This window comes from Solea senegalensis, unplaced genomic scaffold (assembly GCF_019176455.1).
Source record: "Solea senegalensis isolate Sse05_10M unplaced genomic scaffold, IFAPA_SoseM_1 scf7180000015094, whole genome shotgun sequence".
NCBI lineage: Eukaryota > Metazoa > Chordata > Actinopteri > Pleuronectiformes > Soleidae > Solea > Solea senegalensis.
The window spans coordinates 502-28,262 of NW_025321220.1; the positions used below are offsets into that span (position 1 = coordinate 502).

General features: G+C 40.6%; 7 protein-coding genes across 7 annotated transcripts; all 7 read left to right on the forward strand.

Annotated features, from left to right (window-relative positions):
* Positions 1–1,545: 1,545 nt before the first annotated feature.
* Positions 1,546–3,058, forward strand: LOC122761926 (trace amine-associated receptor 13c-like). Its single transcript, XM_044017116.1, has 3 exons — positions 1,546–1,573; positions 1,666–1,846; positions 1,947–3,058. Exons 1-3 carry the CDS (start codon positions 1,546–1,548, stop codon positions 2,746–2,748), a joined length of 1,011 nt encoding a protein of 336 aa, XP_043873051.1. The 3' UTR covers positions 2,749–3,058.
* Positions 3,059–5,241: 2,183 nt separating this feature from the next.
* Positions 5,242–6,796, forward strand: LOC122761928 (trace amine-associated receptor 13c-like). The gene is made up of 3 exons (XM_044017118.1): positions 5,242–5,251; positions 5,424–5,604; positions 5,705–6,796. The coding sequence occupies exons 1-3, from the start codon at positions 5,242–5,244 to the stop codon at positions 6,504–6,506; spliced, it is 993 nt and encodes a 330-aa protein (XP_043873053.1). The 3' UTR covers positions 6,507–6,796.
* A 2,447-nt stretch (positions 6,797–9,243) lies between these two features.
* On the forward strand, positions 9,244–10,634 carry LOC122761923 (trace amine-associated receptor 13c-like). Its single transcript, XM_044017114.1, has 2 exons — positions 9,244–9,442; positions 9,543–10,634. Exons 1-2 carry the CDS (start codon positions 9,279–9,281, stop codon positions 10,342–10,344), a joined length of 966 nt encoding a protein of 321 aa, XP_043873049.1. The 5' UTR covers positions 9,244–9,278; the 3' UTR covers positions 10,345–10,634.
* A 2,484-nt stretch (positions 10,635–13,118) lies between these two features.
* On the forward strand, positions 13,119–14,500 carry LOC122761924 (trace amine-associated receptor 13c-like). The gene is made up of 2 exons (XM_044017115.1): positions 13,119–13,288; positions 13,389–14,500. The coding sequence occupies exons 1-2, from the start codon at positions 13,125–13,127 to the stop codon at positions 14,188–14,190; spliced, it is 966 nt and encodes a 321-aa protein (XP_043873050.1). The 5' UTR covers positions 13,119–13,124; the 3' UTR covers positions 14,191–14,500.
* A 2,183-nt stretch (positions 14,501–16,683) lies between these two features.
* On the forward strand, positions 16,684–18,085 carry LOC122761929 (trace amine-associated receptor 13c-like). The gene is made up of 3 exons (XM_044017120.1): positions 16,684–16,693; positions 16,838–17,018; positions 17,119–18,085. The coding sequence occupies exons 1-3, from the start codon at positions 16,684–16,686 to the stop codon at positions 17,918–17,920; spliced, it is 993 nt and encodes a 330-aa protein (XP_043873055.1). The 3' UTR covers positions 17,921–18,085.
* Positions 18,086–21,875: 3,790 nt separating this feature from the next.
* Positions 21,876–23,257, forward strand: LOC122761927 (trace amine-associated receptor 13c-like). Its single transcript, XM_044017117.1, has 2 exons — positions 21,876–22,045; positions 22,146–23,257. The coding sequence occupies exons 1-2, from the start codon at positions 21,882–21,884 to the stop codon at positions 22,945–22,947; spliced, it is 966 nt and encodes a 321-aa protein (XP_043873052.1). The 5' UTR covers positions 21,876–21,881; the 3' UTR covers positions 22,948–23,257.
* Positions 23,258–25,440: 2,183 nt separating this feature from the next.
* Positions 25,441–26,915, forward strand: LOC122761930 (trace amine-associated receptor 13c-like). The gene is made up of 3 exons (XM_044017121.1): positions 25,441–25,450; positions 25,623–25,803; positions 25,904–26,915. The coding sequence occupies exons 1-3, from the start codon at positions 25,441–25,443 to the stop codon at positions 26,703–26,705; spliced, it is 993 nt and encodes a 330-aa protein (XP_043873056.1). The 3' UTR covers positions 26,706–26,915.
* The last annotated feature ends 846 nt before the right edge of the window (positions 26,916–27,761 follow it).

A 27,761-nucleotide genomic window follows, 5' to 3' on the forward strand; every position in this document is an offset into this window, starting at 1 on the left:
GAATATGAGGAGTGAAGGAGTGTTACGACCCCGCTCGTTTTGGAGAGCAGCAACATGTGATTGGAATTAGAAATAAGGAATACGACAACTGGACCGGTTTAGGGTTAAGTCAGGAGTTTAATTAAACAAGGAGTGTGCACTTGCACGGGGAAATAGAACAAAAGGAGGCGGTACAGGTGCTGACAAATAACTAATACACAAATTGAAGATGAATAAATGACTGCTATTTAGCTCTTGGCTAAAAAAACCCCCAGCACCCATAAGCTTACAAAAATAGACGGACAAAAACATGTAGGTATTCTGCAACTGGACAGTCTCAAAACAAATGAAAGGGAGTAACCAACTCTTTTAGGGACTCCATATGACACTAAATAGTTTTACAAAGATTCTTAAACACTGACTGGAACCACTCAGACAGGCAATGACAAAGGAAAACACCCTCTAAATACTCCTAGACACACAATTATATGCAACCGACAGTGAGGCCAACTGATCACTGGTTCACAGCCAACAGGTACTGAGGGCACACAAGCTATTTATTCTGCAGCTGAGGTTGATTGAAGAGTCTTGATTGGTCGACTCGGTCGAATCACAGCCACATCAATCACAGATGCCAGTGAACAGGAAGCAGGAAGTAGACCGCCTCTGCTCCAGAAGGACCAATCCTCAACAGGGAATCACACAGCTGGATTTGCATGCCTGGTAGAATCACTCATGGAAACGATACAATGAAGTGGTCATGGGTTTCAAATTCGTTTTTGAGTTTGAAAGCAGTTTGGTTTTGTCACAATTTAAAACAAGTGTTAAAAACGGTTTGCCATTGTTAATGTAAATGAAAAAGAGAAGTGGCCCAAGGATAAGACGATTTGCTCGCACACATTGAGCTCATTGTGAAAGGCGGTGATCAAACCACGTGAAGTAAGTCCAGTACTGACATGTCTGTGTTTTAGGAGTGTACAAAACATTAAATTACTGAAATTACTTTCATGACATGGTGGCTATACATTATTTAAGTGTTCTGCAAAGTGGTGACATTCTTCCTCAATTGTTACGAGGAATATTTTAGTTTTATTGAAGTGTGATTTTATGAGATACTGACACTGTACAACGCACATGTGACAATGCAGGAAAAACTAAATTTGCCCACTTCTCAGTAGGGCAAATGCAACGGCGCTAGCCACTATGCCACCACGTGGCCATGTTGGAAGTTGAACTTCCAAATGTCAGTACATTATGAAAATACTCTATCACAGGTGCTAGTCCATCAAACACCACTCTCGTACAAGATATTCCATGGCATTTGGAAAATTAAACATTGCTCAAAATTCTGCATGGAACGCCAAAGCGATGGTCTCACAGTTCCATTTGGCAAGGCTTGGTGCCACCCTTTTAGATTTGGTTAATCTCATAGCCCTCCGTAAGTGTGTTCTGAAAAGTCTCTGTTTAGAAGGCAGGTTAACTCTTACACTTTGACCTAAAAAACATGTTCACATGTAAGCGCACAAAACATTGGGGGTAGGGCTAAGTGCAGAGGCACATGGAGAAATGGGATTGATTAAAGAAGAGGAGGACAGTAGGAACGGTGTGTCCATTTCCTTGGAGAGAGAAACGTCACCAAAGGAGAACGGGAAGGAAATAAATAAGTAAATCAATGGTGTGATGAAGCTGCTCTTACTCTGGTGATGGAGAACAGTGAACTCTGTTTCCCACATCTCCTCAACGCCTCCTGCAGGAGGCCAAAACATACTCATTTTGAGGCTATTTTTATTTACGTCCTGGCATCCTTTATTTCTCTGCTCACTGTGTTTCTCAACCTGATGGTCATCATCTCCATCTCCCACTTCAGGTAGCCAATTATTTTATTCACTTTAACGGTTGGACATGCACATTATTATGTTGATTATGTTTCATTCTCTGATATCATGTTGCTGTTTTTTCTTCTCCAGGCAGCTCCAATCTCCCACCAACACCCTCCTCCTCTCTCTGGCTGTCTCAGATTTCCTCGTTGGTTTCCTCATGTGCTTTCACATTATGTTCATAGACGGCTGCTGGCTGCTCGGAGACGGTGTGTGTGTTATGTATCAGAATTTGGCATATATCATCACTTCCTCTTCAGTAGGAACCATGGTGCTCATATCTGTTGACCGCTATGTGGCTATTTGTGATCCTATGTTTTACTCCACAAAAATCACAATGAAAAGAGTTAAGATCTGCATTGTTTTGAGTTGGTTTTGCTCTTCATCCTTCCAAGGTCTAAACCTAAGTGATAACCTGAAACATCCAGGCAGGTATAACACTTGCATTGGAGAGTGCATTGTTGTCATTAACTACATTGTTGGACTTGCAGATCTTATTTTAACCTTCATTGTTCCCATTACTGTTATTATTGTGTTGTATACAAGAGTCTTTGTGGTGGCTGTGTCTCACGCTCGTGCCATGCGGTCCCAGATTGCAGCCGTCACACATGGCTCTGCTAAAAGGTCAGAGATTAAAGCGGCCGGTACTCTTGGAGTCGTTATAGTTGTCTTTCTGTTATGTATCTGCCCTTATTACTGTGTCGCTCTTGTGGGTGAAAACACTGTGCTCACTGCTTCATCTGTTGTCTTTGTAGTATCTTTGTTTTATCTTAACTCCTGTTTGAACCCTATGATCTATGCCTTCTTTTACCCCTGGTTTAGAAAATCTGTTAAACTCATTGTTACACTGAAGCTACTGCAGAGAGACTCCCGTGAGGCCAACATGCTGTAGAAAGGAGCCTGACAATGACTATGAGGAGCCTGACTATGAACTGCAAAGTGACATGTATTTGAATGTTTTACTTAGAACGTTTAGTTAAATAATTTAGATTGTTACATTTAACATGCTCCTCTATAATACACAGCAAATATTAGGCTCATGTTGTATATATTGTTGTCACTCACTATCTGTACTGTTTTTCATTACCTTCATATTTAATATTTTGTTCACTGTATATTATGTGCTTTATGTTGTTTGCTGTATATTCATTGGTATTAAAGGTGACATAGAATGCTTGTTTCTCACATATATGTTAGTTATGGAGGTCTACTTACATATATTAACTTGTTTCCATGATTAAAAACCTCCTAATCGCTGCAAACGAGCCGATCAAAATATCTCCTCACTGATGCTCTCGTCAGCCGTGCCGTTTCAGACCAAAATCACACCCCCAGAACGTGGACTGTGTTGTGATTGGCCAGTCAAGGAGAGCTTTCCCACTGTCCTGTGATTGGCCAGGTACCTGGAAGTGACGTAATAGATAGGCCAGCTCTCAGATACACAGCTCCCCCTTCTGGCACGGTGGATGCTCTGCATCTCAGCAGCTACAACGAGAGTAGTTCTTCTTCTTCTGCAGTTGAATGTACACAACCGGATGTGCCCAGACTAGTGCCGCACCAGGAGGCGCTACGGTGGTAAGAGGAGTGGTGAGGATTTCTGACGACGACATCAACCTACGGAAGTGCCGATCCGCTTCGCAGAGCCCAGGAAAACAATACAACACTATTTTCTCAGCAGTGGCTGAACTGTTTGTTCTGAAACTTTAGGGTTTCATAAACGAGGTAATGACGCAGATACACACACAAACGCAGCGTTAATTGGAGCTTCCAGTCTATGTGGGCTTTAAAACATTTTTCTCATTGATTAATCACACCTTTGACTGTCTTTGCTGCTTTAACACCATCAATTCCTCCATTGAGGGAAATAAAAGAACAAAACCCCTTTATCTGGCACATTATCCGGGGTTTTTGGGGTTGCTGGTGCCAATCCCAGGTAACATAGGTCACACCATTGACAGGAGGATACACAGGAGGAACCATCATTGATGATCTCAACCTATTGTGTTGAAGAGCTTCTTCAATGCAGCTGTTAAACCTGTTGAACTCATGACAATCACGCAAACACAGGCGAGCACACGCACGCACACACACACACACGCACACACACAACTCACACTTAACCCCACCTTAAACACATACACACACACTGTAAATACCATCTGTATCATATGGGTCATTGCTATGCACATACTGCACTTTACCACAGTCATAACTGTATTACACTGTTATGCTTTCTAATTTGCACTTGCTTTTTCAATGACAATACAGTTGAATTTAATCTCATCTAATCTCATCTAATCTAAATAAATAATGTGAAATGTGTGAATTACTGTGTGTTTATCATTTCCTTCAAACATGAACATACTATTTATTTCAAAATAACATGGGTGTGCCTTCACAGAAAAGACAGATAATAAAGACTTAATGTATAAAATGTCCCTTTCTTTATTTTGCAGTGGAGAATTTACAGCCCTTGTGTTCTAATTATTGTTTAAGCAACAGAGAGAGAGGCAGGTTATGTGTGTTACGTAAGAGTGTTACCTAACATAACCTAACTGCAAAGTAATTTATAGTTATGTATTGTTTAAACGCATGCTATAGTCTTTAGGCACATTTTTTTTTAGGTGCAGTTCAAAACAGAACAATTTCACATTCTCTTGTAACATTAGAGTTTCTAGAGTTAATTGCTTTAGGAGGGCCGTTGCAAGACATGTTGGGGGGCCCTGGGCAAAGGAGGAACCAGAGTCTTATATTAATCTTATAGTCTTATAGAGTCTTATAATAATATTTAATTGGCTCTGAGTCTAGATTTAGATCTGATTATAAATTGTTTTGTAGACTAACGCAGCCTAACATAATCGGTTGCTCTCAGTTGGCAATGGCCATTGCATGTCGTCAAATAGATAAGAAGTAAAAGTGTTCAACAGATGTAGGCTTAGTAACATCAAAACCAGATACAATTAGATCTTTTACACCTGGCTGTTAACTTCAGCCAGATGTATGGGACTACAAGTCGTTCAGTAGCCCTTTAAAAGTTTTCAGCAACACCAACTCTTTCAGTTACAGGTCAGGGAGGGGCAAACTAAAAAAGCATTTTTTAGACCACATTCAGTTCTGACTAATGGAATAAAACCAATTCTGTGATCTTAGACCATATGAACTTGCTTTCTGAATACATTACATTACATTACACTACATTACATTACATGTCATTTAGCAGACGCTTTTATCCAAAGCGACTTACAATGGAATCAAGTACAATTAGCCAGGGGTGGAATCGAACTTGCGACCATGATGTCTTTGGTACACAAGGCAGGGTCCATGTGAAGTGTGCCTCTGAAAAGTTTAGAAGGCAGGTTAACTCTTACACTTTGACCTAAAAAACATGTTCACATGTAAGCGCACAAAACATTGGGGGTAGGGCTAAGTGCAGAGGCACATGGAGAAATGGGATAGATTAAAGAAGAGGAGGACAGTAGGAACGGTATGTCCATCTCCTTGGAGAGAGAAACGTCACCAAAGGAGAACGGGAAGGAAATAAATAAGTAAATCAATGGTGTGATGAAGCTGCTCTTACTCTGGTGATGGAGAACAGTGAACTCTGTTTCCCACATCTCCTCAACGCCTCCTGCAGGAGGCCAAAACATACTCATTTTGAGGCTATTTTTATTTACGTCCTGGCATCCTTTATTTCTCTGCTCACTGTGTTTCTCAACCTGATGGTCATCATCTCTATCTCCCACTTCAGGTAGCCAATTATTTTATTCACTTTAACGGTTGGACATACACATTTTTATGTTAATTATATTTCATTCACTGATATCATTTTGCTGTTTTTTCTTCTCCAGGCAGCTCCAAACTCCCACCAACACCCTCCTCCTCTCTCTGGCTGTCTCAGATTTCCTCGTTGGTTTCCTCATGTGCTTTCACATTATGTTCATAGACGGCTGCTGGCTCCTCGGAGACGGTGTGTGTGTTACGTATCAGTATTTGGCATATATCATCACCTCCTCTTCAGTAGGAACCATGGTGCTCATATCTGTTGACCGCTATGTGGCTATTTGTGATCCTATGTTTTACTCCACAAAAATCACAATGAAAAGAGTTAAGATCTGCATTGTTTTGAGTTGGTTTTGCTCTTCATCCTTCCAAGGTCTAAACCTAAGTGATAACCTGAAACATCCAGGCAGGTATAACACTTGCATTGGAGAGTGTATTGTTGTCATTAATTATATTGTTGGACTTGCAGATCTTATTTTAACCTTCATTGGTCCCATTACTATTATTATTGTGTTGTATACAAGAGTCTTTGTGGTGGCTGTGTCTCACGCTCGTGCCATGCGGTCCCAGATTGCAGCCGTCACACATGGCTCTGCTAAAGGGTCAGAGATTAAAGCAGCCGGTACTCTTGGAGTCGTTATAGTTGTCTTTCTGTTATGTATCTGCCCTTATTACTGTGTCGCTCTTGTGGGTGAAGACCCTGTGCTCACTGCTTCATCTGTTATCTTTGTAGTATCTTTGTTTTATCTTAACTCCTGTTTGAACCCTATGATCTATGCCTTCTTTTACCCCTGGTTTAGAAAATCTGTTAAACTCATTGTTACACTGAAGCTACTGCAGAGAGACTCCTGTGAGGCCAACATGCTGTAGAAAGGAGCCTGACACTGACTATGAGGAGCCTGACTATGAACTGCAAAGTGACATGTATTTGAATGTTTTACTTAGAACGTTTAGTTAAATAATTTAGATTGTTACTTTTAACATGCTCCTCTATAATACGCAGCAAATATTAGGCTCATGTTATATATATTGTTGTCACTCACTATCTGTACTGTTTTTCATTACATTCATATTGAATATTTTGTCCACTGTATATTATGTTCTTTATGTTGTTTGCTGTATATTCATTGGTATTAAAACACATTTTTCTTATTGATTAATCACACCTTTGACTGTCTTTGCTGCTTTAACACCATCAATTCCTCCATTGAGGGAAATAAAAGGACAAAACCCCTTTATCTGGCACATTATCCGGGGTTTTTGGGGTTGCTGGTGCCAATCCCAGGTAACATAAGTCACACCATTACACAGGAGGAACCATCATTGATGATCTCAACCCACTGCGTTGAAGAGCTTCTTCAACGCAGCTGTTCAACCTGTTGAACTCATGACAATCACGCAAACACAGGCGAGCACACACACACACACACAACTCACACTTAACCCCACCTTAAACACATACACACACACACACTGTAAATACCATCTGCATCATGTGGGTCATTGCTATGCACATACTGCACTTTACCACAGTCATAACTGTATTACACGGTTATGCTTTCTAATTTGCACTTGCTTTTTCAATGACAATACAGTTGAATTTAATCTCATCTAATCTAAATAAATAATGTGAAATGTGTGAATTACTGTGTGTTTATCATTTCCTTCAAACATGAACATACTATTTAGTTCAAAATAACATGGGTTTGCCTTCACAGAAAAGACAGATAATAAAGACTTAATGTATAAAATGTCCCTTTCTTTATTTTGCAGTGGAGAATTTACAGCCCTTGTGTTCTAATTATTGTTTAAGCAACAGAAAGAGAGGCAGGTTATGTGTGTTACGTAAGAGTGTTACCTAACATAACCTAACTGCAAAGTAATTTATAGTTATGTATAGTTTAAACACATGCTTTAGTCTTTAGGCACATTTTTTTTTAGGTGCAGTTCAAAACAGAACAATTTCACATTCTCTTGTAACATTAGAGTTTCTAGAGTTAATCGCTTTAGCAGGGCCGTTGCAAGACATGTTGGGGGGCCCTGGGCAAAGGAGGAACCAGAGTCTTATATTTAATTGGCTCTGAGTCTAGATTTAGATCTGATTATAAAATGTTTTGTAGACTAACGCAGCCTAACATAATCGGTTGCTCTCAGCTGGCAATGGCCATTGCATGTCGTCAAATAGATAAAAAAGTAAAAGTGTTCGACAGATGTAGGTTTAGTGACATCAAAACCAGTTAAAATTACATCTTTTACACCTGGCTGTTAACTTCAGCCAGATGTATGGGACTACAAGTTGTTCAGTAGCCCTTTAAAAGTACTCCATATCGAAGTAAAAAGTTTTACAAAGATTCTTAAACACTGACAGAAACCACTCAGACAGGCAATGACAAAGGAATACACCCTCTAAATACTCCTAGACACACAATTATATGCAACCTACAGTGAGGCCAACTGAACACTGGCTCACAGCCAGCAGGAACTGAGGGCACACAAGCTATTTATACTGCAGCTGGGGTTGATTGAAGAGTCTTGATTGGTCGACTCGGTCGAATCACAGCCACATCAATCACAGATGCCAGTGAACAGGAAGCAGGAAGTAGACTGCCTCTGCTCCAGAAGGACCAATCCTCAACAGGGAATCACACAGCTGGATTTGCATGCCTGGTAGAATCACTCATGGAAACGATACAATGAAGTGGTCATGGGTTTCAAATTCGTTTTTGAGTTTGAAAGCAGTTTGGTTTTGTCACAATTTAAAACAAGTGTTAAAAACGGTTTGCCATTGTTAATGTAAATGAAAAAGAGAAGTGGCCCAAGGATAAGACGACTTGCTCGCACACACTGAGCTCATTGTGAAAGGCGGTGATCAAACCACGTGAAGTAAGTCCAGTACTGACATGTCTGTGTTTTAGGAGTGTACAAAACATTAAATTACTGAAATTAATTTCATGACATGGTGGCTATACATTATTTAAGTGTTCTGCAAAGTGGTGACATTCTTCCTGAATTGTTACGAGGAATATTTTAGTTTTATTGAAGTGTGATTTTATGAGATACTGACACTGTACAACGCACATGTGACAATGCAGGAAAAACTAAATTTGCCCACTTCTCAGTAGGGCAAATGCAACGGCGCTAGCCACTATGCCACCACGTGGCCATGTTGGAAGTTGAACTTCCAAATGTCAGTACATTATGAAAATACTCTATCACAGGTGCTAGTCCATCAAACACCACTCTCGTACAAGATATTCCATGGCATTTGGAAAATTAAACATTGCTCAAAATTCTGCATGGAACGCCAAAGCGATGGTCTCACAGTTCCATTTGGCAAGGCTTGGTGCCACCCTTTTAGATTTGGTTAATCTCATAGCCCTCCGTAAGTGTGCCTCTGAAAAGTTTAGAAGGCAGGTTAACTCTTACACTTTGACCTAAAAAACATGTTCACATGTAAGCGCACAAAACATTGGGGGTAGGGCTAAGTGCAGAGGCACATGGAGAAATGGGATAGATTAAAGAAGAGGAGGACAGTAGGAACGGTATGTCCATCTCCTTGGAGAGAGAAACGTCACCAGAGGAGAACGGGAAGGAAATAAATAAGTAAATCAATGGTGTGATGAAGCTGCTCTTACTCTGGTGATGGAGAACAGTGAACTCTGTTTCCCACATCTCCTCAACGCCTCCTGCAGGAGGCCAAAACATACTCATTTTGAGGCTATTTTTATTTACGTCCTGGCATCCTTTATTTCTCTGCTCACTGTGTTTCTCAACCTGATGGTCATCATCTCCATCTCCCACTTCAGGTAGCCAATTATTTTATTCACTTTAACGGTTGGACATGCACATTATTATGTTGATTATGTTTCATTCTCTGATATCATGTTGCTGTTTTTTCTTCTCCAGGCAGCTCCAATCTCCCACCAACACCCTCCTCCTCTCTCTGGCTGTCTCAGATTTCCTCGTTGGTTTCCTCATGTGCTTTCACATTATGTTCATAGACGGCTGCTGGCTGCTCGGAGACGGTGTGTGTGTTATGTATCAGAATTTGGCATATATCATCACTTCCTCTTCAGTAGGAACCATGGTGCTCATATCTGTTGACCGCTATGTGGCTATTTGTGATCCTATGTTTTACTCCACAAAAATCACAATGAAAAGAGTTAAGATCTGCATTGTTTTGAGTTGGTTTTGCTCTTCATCCTTCCAAGGTCTAAACCTAAGTGATAACCTGAAACATCCAGGCAGGTATAACACTTGCATTGGAGAGTGTATTGTTGTCATTAATTATATTGTTGGACTTGCAGATCTTATTTTAACCTTCATTGGTCCCATTACTATTATTATTGTGTTGTATACAAGAGTCTTTGTGGTGGCTGTGTCTCACGCTCGTGCCATGCGGTCCCAGATTGCAGCCGTCACACATGGCTCTGCTAAAGGGTCAGAGATTAAAGCAGCCGGTACTCTTGGAGTCGTTATAGTTGTCTTTCTGTTATGTATCTGCCCTTATTACTGTGTCGCTCTTGTGGGTGAAGACCCTGTGCTCACTGCTTCATCTGTTATCTTTGTAGTATCTTTGTTTTATCTTAACTCCTGTTTGAACCCTATGATCTATGCCTTCTTTTACCCCTGGTTTAGAAAATCTATTAAACTCATTGTTACACTGAAGCTACTGCAGAGAGACTCCTGTGAGGCCAACATGCTGTAGAAAGGAGCCTGACACTGACTATGAGGAGCCTGACTATGAACTGCAAAGTGACATGTATTTGAATGTTTTACTTAGAACGTTTAGTTAAATAATTTAGATTGTTACTTTTAACATGCTCCTCTATAATACGCAGCAAATATTAGGCTCATGTTATATATATTGTTGTCACTCACTATCTGTACTGTTTTTCATTACATTCATATTGAATATTTTGTCCACTGTATATTATGTTCTTTATGTTGTTTGCTGTATATTCATTGGTATTAAAACACATTTTTCTTATTGATTAATCACACCTTTGACTGTCTTTGCTGCTTTAACACCATCAATTCCTCCATTGAGGGAAATAAAAGGACAAAACCCCTTTATCTGGCACATTATCCGGGGTTTTTGGGGTTGCTGGTGCCAATCCCAGGTAACATAAGTCACACCATTACACAGGAGGAACCATCATTGATGATCTCAACCCACTGCGTTGAAGAGCTTCTTCAACGCAGCTGTTCAACCTGTTGAACTCATGACAATCACGCAAACACAGGCAGCACACACACACACACACAACTCACACTTAACCCCACCTTAAACACATACACACACACACTGTAAATACCATCTGTATCATATGGGTCATTGCTGTGCAGATACTGCACTTTACCACAGTCATAACTGTATTACACTGTTATGCTTTCTAATTTGCAATTGCTTTTTCAATGACAATACAGTTGAATCTAATCATCTAATCTCATCTAATCTAAATAAATAATGTGAAATGTGTGAATTACTGTGTGTTTATCATTTCCTTCAAACATGAACATACTATTTAGTTCAAAATAACATGGGTTTGCCTTCACAGAAAAGACAGATAATAAAGACTTAATGTATAAAATGTCCCTTTCTTTATTTTGCAGTGGAGAATTTACAGCCCTTGTGTTCTAATTATTGTTTAAGCAACAGAAAGAGGCAGGTTATGTGTGTTACGTAAGAGTGTTACCTAACATAACCTAACTGCAAAGTAATTTATAGTTATGTATAGTTTAAACACATGCTTTAGTCTTTAGGCACATTTTTTTTTAGGTGCAGTTCAAAACAGAACAATTTCACATTCTCTTGTAACATTAGAGTTTCTAGAGTTAATCGCTTTAGCAGGGCCGTTGCAAGACATGTTGGGGGGCCCTGGGCAAAGGAGGAACCAGAGTCTTATATTTAATTGGCTCTGAGTCTAGATTTAGATCTGATTATAAAATGTTTTGTAGACTAACGCAGCCTAACATAATCGGTTGCTCTCAGCTGGCAATGGCCATTGCATGTCGTCAAATAGATAAAAAAGTAAAAGTGTTCGACAGATGTAGGTTTAGTGACATCAAAACCAGTTAAAATTACATCTTTTACACCTGGCTGTTAACTTCAGCCAGATGTATGGGACTACAAGTTGTTCAGTAGCCCTTTAAAAGTACTCCATATCGAAGTAAAAAGTTTTACAAAGATTCTTAAACACTGACAGAAACCACTCAGACAGGCAATGACAAAGGAATACACCCTCTAAATACTCCTAGACACACAATTATATGCAACCTACAGTGAGGCCAACTGAACACTGGTTCACAGCCAGCAGGAACTGAGGGCACACAAGCTATTTATACTGCAGCTGGGGTTGATTGAAGAGTCTTGATTGGTCGACTCGGTCGAATCACAGCCACATCAATCACAGATGCCAGTGAACAGGAAGCAGGAAGTAGACTGCCTCTGCTCCAGAAGGACCAATCCTCAACAGGGAATCACACAGCTGGATTTGCATGCCTGGTAGAATCACTCATGGAAACGATACAATGAAGTGGTCATGGGTTTCAAATTCGTTTTTGAGTTTGAAAGCAGTTTGGTTTTGTCACAATTTAAAACAAGTGTTAAAAACGGTTTGCCATTGTTAATGTAAATGAAAAAGAGAAGTGGCCCAAGGATAAGACGATTTGCTCGCACACATTGAGCTCATTGTGAAAGGCGGTGATCAAACCACGTGAAGTAAGTCCAGTACTGACATGTCTGTGTTTTAGGAGTGTACAAAACATTAAATTACTGAAATTACTTTCATGACATGGTGGCTATACATTATTTAAGTGTTCTGCAAAGTGGTGACATTCTTCCTGAATTGTTACGAGGAATATTTTAGTTTTATTGAAGTGTGATTTTATGAGATACTGACACTGTACAACGCACATGTGACAATGCAGGAAAAACTAAATTTGCCCACTTCTCAGTAGGGCAAATGCAACGGCGCTAGCCACTATGCCACCACGTGGCCATGTTGGAAGTTGAACTTCCAAATGTCAGTACATTATGAAAATACTCTATCACAGGTGCTAGTCCATCAAACACCACTCTCGTACAAGATATTCCATGGCATTTGGAAAATTAAACATTGCTCAAAATTCTGCATGGAACGCCAAAGCGATGGTCTCACAGTTCCATTTGGCAAGGCTTGGTGCCACCCTTTTAGATTTGGTTAATCTCATAGCCCTCCGTAAGTGTGTTCTGAAAAGTCTCTGTTTAGAAGGCAGGTTAACTCTTACACTTTGACCTAAAAAACATGTTCACATGTAAGCGCACAAAACATTGGGGGTAGGGCTAAGTGCAGAGGCACATGGAGAAATGGGATTGATTAAAGAAGAGGAGGACAGTAGGAACGGTATGTCCATTTCCTTGGAGAGAGAAACGTCACCAAAGGAGAACGGGAAGGAAATAAATAAGTAAATCAATGGTGTGATGAAGCTGCTCTTACTCTGGTGATGGAGAACAGTGAACTCTGTTTCCCACATCTCCTCAACGCCTCCTGCAGGAGGCCAAAACATACTCATTTTGAGGCTATTTTTATTTACGTCCTGGCATCCTTTATTTCTCTGCTCACTGTGTTTCTCAACCTGATGGTCATCATCTCCATCTCCCACTTCAGGTAGCCAATTATTTTATTCACTTTAACGGTTGGACATGCACATTATTATGTTGATTATGTTTCATTCTCTGATATCATGTTGCTGTTTTTTCTTCTCCAGGCAGCTCCAATCTCCCACCAACACCCTCCTCCTCTCTCTGGCTGTCTCAGATTTCCTCGTTGGTTTCCTCATGTGCTTTCACATTATGTTCATAGACGGCTGCTGGCTGCTCGGAGACGGTGTGTGTGTTATGTATCAGAATTTGGCATATATCATCACTTCCTCTTCAGTAGGAACCATGGTGCTCATATCTGTTGACCGCTATGTGGCTATTTGTGATCCTATGTTTTACTCCACAAAAATCACAATGAAAAGAGTTAAGATCTGCATTGTTTTGAGTTGGTTTTGCTCTTCATCCTTCCAAGGTCTAAACCTAAGTGATAACCTGAAACATCCAGGCAGGTATAACACTTGCATTGGAGAGTGCATTGTTGTCATTAACTACATTGTTGGACTTGCAGATCTTATTTTAACCTTCATTGTTCCCATTACTGTTATTATTGTGTTGTATACAAGAGTCTTTGTGGTGGCTGTGTCTCACGCTCGTGCCATGCGGTCCCAGATTGCAGCCGTCACACATGGCTCTGCTAAAAGGTCAGAGATTAAAGCGGCCGGTACTCTTGGAGTCGTTATAGTTGTCTTTCTGTTATGTATCTGCCCTTATTACTGTGTCGCTCTTGTGGGTGAAAACACTGTGCTCACTGCTTCATCTGTTGTCTTTGTAGTATCTTTGTTTTATCTTAACTCCTGTTTGAACCCTATGATCTATGCCTTCTTTTACCCCTGGTTTAGAAAATCTGTTAAACTCATTGTTACACTGAAGCTACTGCAGAGAGACTCCCGTGAGGCCAACATGCTGTAGAAAGGAGCCTGACACTGACTATGAGGAGCCTGACTATGAACTGCAAAGTGACATGTATTTGAATGTTTTACTTAGAACGTTTAGTTAAATAATTTAGATTGTTACATTTAACATGCTCCTCTATAATACACAGCAAATATTAGGCTCATGTTGTATATATTGTTGTCACTCACTATCTGTACTGTTTTTCATTACCTTCATATTTAATATTTTGTTCACTGTATATTATGTGCTTTATGTTGTTTGCTGTATATTCATTGGTATTAAAGGTGACATAGAATGCTTGTTTCTCACATATATGTTAGTTATGGAGGTCTACTTACATATATTAACTTGTTTCCATGATTAAAAACCTCCTAATCGCTGCAAACGAGCCGATCAAAATATCTCCTCACTGATGCTCTCGTCAGCCGTGCCGTTTCAGACCAAAATCACACCCCCAGAACGTGGACTGTGTTGTGATTGGCCAGTCAAGGAGAGCTTTCCCACTGTCCTGTGATTGGCCAGGTACCTGGAAGTGGCGTAATAGATAGGCCAGCTCTCAGATACACAGCTCCCCCTTCTGGCACGGTGGATGCTCTGCATCTCAGCAGCTACAACGAGAGTAGTTCTTCTTCTTCTGCAGTTGAATGTACACAACCGGATGTGCCCAGACTAGTGCCGCACCAGGAGGCGCTACGGTGGTAAGAGGAGTGGTGAGGATTTCTGACGACGACATCAACCTACGGAAGTGCCGATCCGCTTCGCAGAGCCCAGGAAAACAATACAACACTATTTTCTCAGCAGTGGCTGAACTGTTTGTTCTGAAACTTTAGGGTTTCATAAACGAGGTAATGACGCAGATACACACACAAACGCAGCGTTAATTGGAGCTTCCAGTCTATGTGGGCTTTAAAACATTTTTCTCATTGATTAATCACACCTTTGACTGTCTTTGCTGCTTTAACACCATCAATTCCTCCATTGAGGGAAATAAAAGAACAAAACCCCTTTATCTGGCACATTATCCGGGGTTTTTGGGGTTGCTGGTGCCAATCCCAGGTAACATAGGTCACACCATTGACAGGAGGATACACAGGAGGAACCATCATTGATGATCTCAACCTATTGTGTTGAAGAGCTTCTTCAATGCAGCTGTTAAACCTGTTGAACTCATGACAATCACGCAAACACAGGCGAGCACACGCACGCACACACACACACACGCACACACACAACTCACACTTAACCCCACCTTAAACACATACACACACACTGTAAATACCATCTGTATCATATGGGTCATTGCTATGCACATACTGCACTTTACCACAGTCATAACTGTATTACACTGTTATGCTTTCTAATTTGCACTTGCTTTTTCAATGACAATACAGTTGAATTTAATCTCATCTAATCTCATCTAATCTAAATAAATAATGTGAAATGTGTGAATTACTGTGTGTTTATCATTTCCTTCAAACATGAACATACTATTTATTTCAAAATAACATGGGTGTGCCTTCACAGAAAAGACAGATAATAAAGACTTAATGTATAAAATGTCCCTTTCTTTATTTTGCAGTGGAGAATTTACAGCCCTTGTGTTCTAATTATTGTTTAAGCAACAGAGAGAGAGGCAGGTTATGTGTGTTACGTAAGAGTGTTACCTAACATAACCTAACTGCAAAGTAATTTATAGTTATGTATTGTTTAAACGCATGCTATAGTCTTTAGGCACATTTTTTTTTAGGTGCAGTTCAAAACAGAACAATTTCACATTCTCTTGTAACATTAGAGTTTCTAGAGTTAATTGCTTTAGGAGGGCCGTTGCAAGACATGTTGGGGGGCCCTGGGCAAAGGAGGAACCAGAGTCTTATATTAATCTTATAGTCTTATAGAGTCTTATAATAATATTTAATTGGCTCTGAGTCTAGATTTAGATCTGATTATAAATTGTTTTGTAGACTAACGCAGCCTAACATAATCGGTTGCTCTCAGTTGGCAATGGCCATTGCATGTCGTCAAATAGATAAGAAGTAAAAGTGTTCAACAGATGTAGGCTTAGTAACATCAAAACCAGATACAATTAGATCTTTTACACCTGGCTGTTAACTTCAGCCAGATGTATGGGACTACAAGTCGTTCAGTAGCCCTTTAAAAGTTTTCAGCAACACCAACTCTTTCAGTTACAGGTCAGGGAGGGGCAAACTAAAAAAGCATTTTTTAGACCACATTCAGTTCTGACTAATGGAATAAAACCAATTCTGTGATCTTAGACCATATGAACTTGCTTTCTGAATACATTACATTACATTACATTACATTACATTACATGTCATTTAGCAGACGCTTTTATCCAAAGCGACTTACAATGGAATCAAGTACAATTAGCCAGGGGTGGAATCGAACTTGTGACCATGATGTCTTTGGTACACAAGGCAGGGTCCATGTGAAGTGTGCCTCTGAAAAGTTTAGAAGGCAGGTTAACTCTTACACTTTGACCTAAAAAACATGTTCACATGTAAGCGCAGAGGCACATGGAGAAATGGGATAGATTAAAGAAGAGGAGGACAGTAGGAACGGTATGTCCATCTCCTTGGAGAGAGAAACGTCACCAAAGGAGAACGGGAAGGAAATAAATAAGTAAATCAATGGTGTGATGAAGCTGCTCTTACTCTGGTGATGGAGAACAGTGAACTCTGTTTCCCACATCTCCTCAACGCCTCCTGCAGGAGGCCAAAACATACTCATTTTGAGGCTATTTTTATTTACGTCCTGGCATCCTTTATTTCTCTGCTCACTGTGTTTCTCAACCTGATGGTCATCATCTCCATCTCCCACTTCAGGTAGCCAATTATTTTATTCACTTTAACGGTTGGACATGCACATTATTATGTTGATTATGTTTCATTCTCTGATATCATGTTGCTGTTTTTTCTTCTCCAGGCAGCTCCAATCTCCCACCAACACCCTCCTCCTCTCTCTGGCTGTCTCAGATTTCCTCGTTGGTTTCCTCATGTGCTTTCACATTATGTTCATAGACGGCTGCTGGCTCCTCGGAGACGGTGTGTGTGTTACGTATCAGTATTTGGCATATATCATCACTTCCTCTTCAGTAGGAACCATGGTGCTCATATCTGTTGACCGCTATGTGGCTATTTGTGATCCTATGTTTTACTCCACAAAAATCACAATGAAAAGAGTTAAGATCTGCATTGTTTTGAGTTGGTTTTGCTCTTCATCCTTCCAAGGTCTAAACCTAAGTGATAACCTGAAACATCCAGGCAGGTATAACACTTGCATTGGAGAGTGCATTGTTGTCATTAATTATATGTTAGGACTTGCAGATCTTATTTTAATCTTCATTGGTCCCATTACTATTATTATTGTGTTGTATACAAGAGTCTTTGTAGTGGCTGTGTCTCACGCTCGTGCCATGCGGTCCCAGATTGCAGCCGTCACACATGGCTCTGCTAAAAGGTCAGAGGTTAAAGCAGCCGGTACTCTTGGAGTCGTTATAGTTGTCTTTCTGTTATGTATCTGCCCTTATTACTGTGTCGCTCTTGTGGGTGAAGACCCTGTGCTCACTGCTTCATCTGTTATCTTTGGAGTATCTTTGTTTTATCTTAACTCCTGTTTGAACCCTATGATCTATGCCTTCTTTTACCCTTGGTTTAGAAAATCTGTTAAACTCATTGTTACACTGAAGCTACTGCAGAGAGACTCCTGTGAGGCCAACATGCTGTAGAAAGGAGCCTGACACTGACTATGAGGAGCCTGACTATGAACTGCAAAGTGACATGTATTTGAATGTTTTACTTAGAACATTTAGTTAAATGATTTAGATTGTTACTTTTAACTTGGGGCTACACGGTGGAGTAGTGGTTAGCACTCTAGCCTTGCAGCATGAAGACCCGGGTTCGAGCCCCGGTTGGAACAAGGGCCTTTCTGCATGGAGTTTGCATGTTCTCCCTGTGTGTGCGTGGGTTCTCTCCGGGTTCTCCGGCTTCCTCCCACAGTCCAAAAACATGCAATGTGGGGATTAGGTGAATTGGACACTCTAAATTGACCGTGTGAGAGTGAGTGGCTGTTTGTCTCTAGTTGTGTGTGGCCCTGCGATGGACTGGCGAACTGTCCAGGGTGTACCCCGCCTATCGCCTGATGTAGCTGAGATTGGCACAGCACCCCCCGCGACCCTCTGGTGGAGGATAAAGCGGTAGATGATGACTGACTGACTGACTGACTTTTAACATGCTCCTCTATAATACGCAGCAAATATTAGGCTCATGTTGTATATATTGTTGTCACTCACTATCTATACTGTTTTTCATTACATTCATATTTAATATTTTGTTCATTGTATATTATGTGCTTTATGTTGTTTGCTGTATATTCATTGGTATTAAAACACATTTTTCTCATTGATTAATCACACCTTTGACTGTCTTTGCTGCTTTAACACCATCAATTCCTCCATTGAGGGAAATAAAAGGACAAAACCCCTTTATCTGGCACATTATCCGGGGTTTTTGGGGTTGCTGGTGCCAATCCCAGGTAACATAGGTCACACCATTGACAGGAGGATACACAGGAGGAACCATCATTGATGATCTCAACCTATTGCGTTGAAGAGCTTCCTCAACGCAGCTGTTAAACCTGTTGAACTCATGACAATCATGAAAAAATCACGCAAACACAGGCGAGCACACACACACACACACAACTCACACTTAACCCCACCTTAAACACATACACACACACACACTGTAAATACCATCTGCATCATGTGGGTCATTGCTATGCACATACTGCACTTTACAACAGTCATAACTGTATTACACTGTTATGCTTTCTAATTTGCACTTGGTTTTTCAATGACAATACAGTTGAATTTAATCTCATCTAATCTAAATAAATAATGTGAAATGTGTGAATTACTGTGTGTTTATCATTTCCTTCAAACATGAACATACTATTTAGTTCAAAATAACATGGGTTTGCCTTCACAGAAAAGACAGATAATAAAGACTTAATGTATAAAATGTCCCTTTCTTTATTTTGCAGTGGAGAATTTACAGCCCTTGTGTTCTAATTATTGTTTAAGCAACAGAGAGAGAGGCAGGTTATGTGTGTTACGTAAGAGTGTTACCTAACATAACCTAACTGCAAAGTAATTTATAGTTATGTATTGTTTAAACGCATGCTATAGTCTTTAGGCACATTTTTTTTTAGGTGCAGTTCAAAACAGAACAATTTCACATTCTCTTGTATCATTAGAGTTTCTAGAGTTAATCGCTTTAGCAGGGCCGTTGCAAGCAGGGCCGGCTCTTGGCATAGGCGATATAGGCGGTCGCCTAGAGCGCCATCTGCTGGAGGGGCGCCCCTCCAGCAAAAAAAATAATAATAATTTAAAACAATGAAAATAAAAATGATTTTCTATTCCCAGTCGCCCTCATTTGTGTGTTCTCTCTTGAAAAGAGCATCAACGGTGAAGTGTCTAGGCAGGTGTCATTTGATGATAGATGCTTTTCCTGCAAGGAAGTCCAGACGTGTACAATTTTAGTTGAAGTGAAAGACACGCTGGAAAGAGTTACCTGAAAGTTTGTTGTTGTTGGTTGCTGTAATTCAATACTTGAAAGTTGTGATTGTTTGCTGTTTGCTGTTGTTGTTCAAATTAAACATGTGTGATTGTTCATTTGGCTGGTGTAATTCGCGTGTGTGTGTGTGTGCACCGAGAGAGCAATCTCGCCTAGGGCACAAAATTAGGTAGAGCCGGCCCTGGTTGCAAGACATGTTGGGGGGCCCTGGGCAAAGGAGGAACCAGAGTCTTATATTTAATTGGCTCTGAGTCTAGATTTAGATCTGATTATAAAATGTTTTGTAGACTAACGCAGCCTAACATAATCGGTTGCTCTCAGTTGGCAATGGCCATTGCATGTCGTCAAATAGATAAAAAAGTAAAAGTGTTCGACAGATGTAGGTTTAGTGACATCAAAACCAGTTAAAATTACATCTTTTACACCTGGCTGTTAACTTCAGCCAGATGTATGGGACTACAAGTTGTTCAGTAGCCCTTTAAAAGTTTTCAGCAACACCAACTCTTTCAGTTACAGGTCATTTTGCAGTCATAGGGAGTGGCAAACTAAAAAAAACATTTTTTAGACCACATTCAGTTCTAACTAATGGAATGGACGATAAAAACAAATTCTGTGACCTTGCTTTCTGAATAAAAACACATAGATAAAGGTGGGAGCAGAACTAAAACACACTTTTAAATAAAAATGAGCTAGTGTTTACGACAAGTCAGACCAGCCAACACAGCTGTAAAAAAAGCAATGGTGCACTGTGATACACAGAGTTGAGCGTTGACAGACTATGAGCTGGAGCATTCATATTACAAGTATCTCCACAGTCGAGTACAGACATCAAGGTGGAGGCAACACGTCTCTTTTTAGCCTTAAAATAAAAGGCAACACTTAATACTAACATAAAAACCCAGCTTCCATTTTGGCTTCTTTACCAGATGCTGAATATGAGGAGTGAAGGAGTGTTACAACCCCGCTCGTTTTGGAGAGCAGGAACATGTGATTGGAATTAGAAATAAGGAATACGACAACTGGACCAGTTTAGGGTTAAGTCAGGAGTTTAATTAAACAAGGAGTGTGCACTTGCACGGGGAAATAGAACAAAAGGAGGCTGTAGATGCGCTGACAAATAACTAATACACAAATTGAAGTTGAATAAATGACTGCTATTTAGCTCTTGGCTAAAAAAACCCCAGCACCCATAAGCTTACAAAAATAGACGGACAAAAACATGTAGCTATTCTGCAAATGGACAGTCTCAAAACAAATGAAAGGGAGTAACCAACTGTTTTAGGTACCCCATATCGAACTAAAAAGTTTTACAAAGATTCTTAAACACTGACTGGAACCACTCAGACAGGCAATGACAAAGGAAAACACCCTCTAAATACTCCGAGACACACAATTATATGCAACCAACAGTGAGGCCAACCGATCACTGGTTCACAGCCAGCAGGAACTGAGGGCACACTAGCTATTTATACTGCAGCTGGGGTTGATTGAAGAGTCTTGATTGGTCGACTTGGTCGAATCACAGCCACATCAATCACAGATGCCAGTGAACAGGAAGCAGGAAGTAGACCGCCTCTGCTCCAGAAGGACCAATCCTCAACAGGGAATCACACAGCTGGATTTGCATGCCTGGTAGAATCCCTCATGGAAACGATACAATGAAGTGGTAATGGGTTTCCATGGGTAGTCCATCAAACACCACTCTCGTACAAGATATTCCATGGCATTTGGAAAATTAAGCATTGCTCAAAATGCTGCATGGAACACCAGAGCGATGGTCTCACAGTTCCATTTGGCAAGGCTTGGTGCCACCCTTTTAAATTTGGTTAATCTCATAGCCCTCCGTTTAAGTGTGCCTCTGAAAAGTCTCTGTTTAGAAGGCAGGTTAACTCTTACACTTTGACCTAAAAAACATGTTCACATGTAAGCGCACAAAACATTGGGGGTAGGGCTAAGTGCAGAGGCACATGGAGAAATGGGATTGATTAAAGAAGAGGAGGACAGTAGGAACGGTATGTCCATCTCCTTGGAGAGAGAAACGTCACCAAAGGAGAACGGGAAGGAAATAAATAAGTAAATCAATGGTGTGATGAAGCTGCTCTTACTCTGGTGATGGAGAACAGTGAACTCTGTTTCCCACATCTCCTCAACGCCTCCTGCAGGAGGCCAAAACATACTCATTTTGAGGCTATTTTTATTTACGTCCTGGCATCCTTTATTTCTCTGCTCACTGTGTTTCTCAACCTGATGGTCATCATCTCCATCTCCCACTTCAGGTAGCCAATTATTTTATTCACTTTAACGGTTGGACATGCACATTATTATGTTGATTATGTTTCATTCTCTGATATCATGTTGCTGTTTTTTCTTCTCCAGGCAGCTCCAATCTCCCACCAACACCCTCCTCCTCTCTCTGGCTGTCTCAGATTTCCTCGTTGGTTTCCTCATGTGCTTTCACATTATGTTCATAGACGGCTGCTGGCTGCTCGGAGACGGTGTGTGTGTTATGTATCAGAATTTGGCATATATCATCACTTCCTCTTCAGTAGGAACCATGGTGCTCATATCTGTTGACCGCTATGTGGCTATTTGTGATCCTATGTTTTACTCCACAAAAATCACAATGAAAAGAGTTAAGATCTGCATTGTTTTGAGTTGGTTTTGCTCTTCATCCTTCCAAGGTCTAAACCTAAGTGATAACCTGAAACATCCAGGCAGGTATAACACTTGCATTGGAGAGTGCATTGTTGTCATTAACTACATTGTTGGACTTGCAGATCTTATTTTAACCTTCATTGTTCCCATTACTGTTATTATTGTGTTGTATACAAGAGTCTTTGTGGTGGCTGTGTCTCACGCTCGTGCCATGCGGTCCCAGATTGCAGCCGTCACACATGGCTCTGCTAAAAGGTCAGAGATTAAAGCGGCCGGTACTCTTGGAGTCGTTATAGTTGTCTTTCTGTTATGTATCTGCCCTTATTACTGTGTCGCTCTTGTGGGTGAAAACACTGTGCTCACTGCTTCATCTGTTGTCTTTGTAGTATCTTTGTTTTATCTTAACTCCTGTTTGAACCCTATGATCTATGCCTTCTTTTACCCCTGGTTTAGAAAATCTGTTAAACTCATTGTTACACTGAAGCTACTGCAGAGAGACTCCCGTGAGGCCAACATGCTGTAGAAAGGAGCCTGACACTGACTATGAGGAGCCTGACTATGAACTGCAAAGTGACATGTATTTGAATGTTTTACTTAGAACGTTTAGTTAAATAATTTAGATTGTTACATTTAACATGCTCCTCTATAATACACAGCAAATATTAGGCTCATGTTGTATATATTGTTGTCACTCACTATCTGTACTGTTTTTCATTACCTTCATATTTAATATTTTGTTCACTGTATATTATGTGCTTTATGTTGTTTGCTGTATATTCATTGGTATTAAAGGTGACATAGAATGCTTGTTTCTCACATATATGTTAGTTATGGAGGTCTACTTACATATATTAACTTGTTTCCATGATTAAAAACCTCCTAATCGCTGCAAACGAGCCGATCAAAATATCTCCTCACTGATGCTCTCGTCAGCCGTGCCGTTTCAGACCAAAATCACACCCCCAGAACGTGGACTGTGTTGTGATTGGCCAGTCAAGGAGAGCTTTCCTACTGTCCTGTGATTGGCCAGGTACCTGGAAGTGACGTAATAGATAGGCCAGCTCTCAGATACACAGCTCCCCCTTCTGGCACGGTGTATGCTCTGCATCTCAGCAGCTACAACGAGAGTAGTTCTTCTTCTTCTGCAGTTGAATGTACACAACCGGATGTGCCCAGACTAGTGCCGCACCAGGAGGCGCTACGGTGGTAAGAGGAGTGGTGAGGATTTCTGACGACGACATCAAACTACGGAAGTGCCGATCCGCTTCGCAGAGCCCAGGAAAACAATACAACACTATTTTCTCAGCAGTGGCTGAACTGTTTGTTCTGAAACTTTAGGGTTTCATAAACGAGGTAATGACGCAGATACACACACAAACGCAGCGTTAATTGGAGCTTCCAGTCTATGTGGGCTTTAAAACATTTTTCTCATTGATTAATCACACCTTTGACTGTCTTTGCTGCTTTAACACCATCAATTCCTCCATTGAGGGAAATAAAAGAACAAAACCCCTTTATCTGGCACATTATCCGGGGTTTTTGGGGTTGCTGGTGCCAATCCCAGGTAACATAGGTCACACCATTGACAGGAGGATACACAGGAGGAACCATCATTGATGATCTCAACCTATTGTGTTGAAGAGCTTCTTCAATGCAGCTGTTAAACCTGTTGAACTCATGACAATCACGCAAACACAGGCGAGCACACGCACGCACACACACACACACGCACACACACAACTCACACTTAACCCCACCTTAAACACATACACACACACTGTAAATACCATCTGTATCATATGGGTCATTGCTATGCACATACTGCACTTTACCACAGTCATAACTGTATTACACTGTTATGCTTTCTAATTTGCACTTGCTTTTTCAATGACAATACAGTTGAATTTAATCTCATCTAATCTCATCTAATCTAAATAAATAATGTGAAATGTGTGAATTACTGTGTGTTTATCATTTCCTTCAAACATGAACATACTATTTATTTCAAAATAACATGGGTGTGCCTTCACAGAAAAGACAGATAATAAAGACTTAATGTATAAAATGTCCCTTTCTTTATTTTGCAGTGGAGAATTTACAGCCCTTGTGTTCTAATTATTGTTTAAGCAACAGAGAGAGAGGCAGGTTATGTGTGTTACGTAAGAGTGTTACCTAACATAACCTAACTGCAAAGTAATTTATAGTTATGTATTGTTTAAACGCATGCTATAGTCTTTAGGCACATTTTTTTTTAGGTGCAGTTCAAAACAGAACAATTTCACATTCTCTTGTAACATTAGAGTTTCTAGAGTTAATTGCTTTAGGAGGGCCGTTGCAAGACATGTTGGGGGGCCCTGGGCAAAGGAGGAACCAGAGTCTTATATTAATCTTATAGTCTTATAGAGTCTTATAATAATATTTAATTGGCTCTGAGTCTAGATTTAGATCTGATTATAAATTGTTTTGTAGACTAACGCAGCCTAACATAATCGGTTGCTCTCAGTTGGCAATGGCCATTGCATGTCGTCAAATAGATAAGAAGTAAAAGTGTTCAACAGATGTAGGCTTAGTAACATCAAAACCAGATACAATTAGATCTTTTACACCTGGCTGTTAACTTCAGCCAGATGTATGGGACTACAAGTCGTTCAGTAGCCCTTTAAAAGTTTTCAGCAACACCAACTCTTTCAGTTACAGGTCAGGGAGGGGCAAACTAAAAAAGCATTTTTTAGACCACATTCAGTTCTGACTAATGGAATAAAACCAATTCTGTGATCTTAGACCATATGAACTTGCTTTCTGAATACATTACATTACATTACATTACATTACATTACATGTCATTTAGCAGACGCTTTTATCCAAAGCGACTTACAATGGAATCAAGTACAATTAGCCAGGGGTGGAATCGAACTTGCGACCATGATGTCTTTGGTACACAAGGCAGGGTCCATGTGAAGTGTGCCTCTGAAAAGTTTAGAAGGCAGGTTAACTCTTACACTTTGACCTAAAAAACATGTTCACATGTAAGCGCACAAAACATTGGGGGTAGGGCTAAGTGCAGAGGCACATGGAGAAATGGGATAGATTAAAGAAGAGGAGGACAGTAGGAACGGTATGTCCATCTCCTTGGAGAGAGAAACGTCACCAAAGGAGAACGGGAAGGAAATAAATAAGTAAATCAATGGTGTGATGAAGCTGCTCTTACTCTGGTGATGGAGAACAGTGAACTCTGTTTCCCACATCTCCTCAACGCCTCCTGCAGGAGGCCAAAACATACTCATTTTGAGGCTATTTTTATTTACGTCCTGGCATCCTTTATTTCTCTGCTCACTGTGTTTCTCAACCTGATGGTCATCATCTCTATCTCCCACTTCAGGTAGCCAATTATTTTATTCACTTTAACGGTTGGACATGCACATTATTATGTTGATTATGTTTCATTCTCTGATATCATGTTGCTGTTTTTTCTTCTCCAGGCAGCTCCAAACTCCCACCAACACCCTCCTCCTCTCTCTGGCTGTCTCAGATTTCCTCGTTGGTTTCCTCATGTGCTTTCACATTATGTTCATAGACGGCTGCTGGCTCCTCGGAGACGGTGTGTGTGTTACGTATCAGTATTTGGCATATATCATCACTTCCTCTTCAGTAGGAACCATGGTGCTCATATCTGTTGACCGCTATGTGGCTATTTGTGATCCTATGTTTTACTCCACAAAAATCACAATGAAAAGAGTTAAGATCTGCATTGTTTTGAGTTGGTTTTGCTCTTCATCCTTCCAAGGTCTAAACCTAAGTGATAACCTGAAACATCCAGGCAGGTATAACACTTGCATTGGAGAGTGTATTGTTGTCATTAATTATATTGTTGGATTTGCAGATCTTATTTTAACCTTCATTGGTCCCATTACTATTATTATTGTGTTGTATACAAGAGTCTTTGTGGTGGCTGTGTCTCACGCTCGTGCCATGCGGTCCCAGATTGCAGCCGTCACACATGGCTCTGCTAAAAGGTCAGAGGTTAAAGCAGCCGGTACTCTTGGAGTCGTTATAGTTGTCTTTCTGTTATGTATCTGCCCTTATTACTGTGTCGCTCTTGTGGGTGAAGACCCTGTGCTCTCTGCTTCATCTGTTATCTTTGGAGTATCTTTGTTTTATCTTAACTCCTGTTTGAACCCTATGATCTATGCCTTCTTTTACCCCTGGTTTAGAAAATCTGTTAAACTCATTGTTACACTGAAGCTACTGCAGAGAGACTCCTGTGAGGCCAACATGCTGTAGAAAGGAGCCTGACACTGACTATGAGGAGCCTGACTATGAACTGCAAAGTGACATGTATTTGAATGTTTTACTTAGAACATTTAGTTAAATGATTTAGATTGTTACTTTTAACTTGGGGCTACACGGTGGAGTAGTGTTTAGCACTCTAGCCTTGCAGCATGAAGACCCGGGTTCGAGCCCCGGTTGGAACAAGGGCCTTTCTTCATGGAGTTTGCATGTTCTCCCTGTGTGTGCGTGGGTTCTCTCCGGGTTCTCCGGCTTCCTCCCACAGTCCAAAAACATGCAATGTGGGGATTAGGTGAATTGGACACTCTGAATTGACCGTGTGAGAGTGAGTGGCTGTTTGTCTCTAGCTGTGTGTGGCCCTGCGATGGACTGGCGAACTGTCAAGGGTGTACCCCGCCTATCGCCTGATGTAGCTGAGATTGGCACAGCACCCCCTGCGACCCTCTGGTGGAGGATAAAGCGGTAGATGATGACTGACTGACTGACTGACTGACTGACTTTTAACATGCTCCTCTATAATACGCAGCAAATATTAGGCTCATGTTGTTTATATTGTTGTCACTCACTATCTATACTGTTTTTCATTACATTCATATTTAATATTTTGTTCACTGTATATTATGCGCTTTATGTTGTTTGCTGTATATTCATTGGTATTAAAACACATTTTTCTCATTGATTAATCACACCTTTGACTGTCTTTGCTGCTTTAACACCATCAATTCCTCCATTGAGGGAAATAAAAGGACAAAACCCCTTTATCTGGCACATTATCCGGGGTTTTGGGGTTTCTGGTGCCAATCCCAGGTAACATAGGTCACACCATTGACAGGAGGATACACAGGAGGAACCATCATTGATGATCTCAACCTATTGTGTTGAAGAGCTTCTTCAACGCAGCTGTTCAACCTGTTGAACTCATGACAATCACGCAAACACAGGCGAGCACACACACACACACACAACTCACACTTAACCCCACCTTAAACACATACACACACACACTGTAAATACCATCTGCATCATGTGGGTCATTGCTATGCACATACT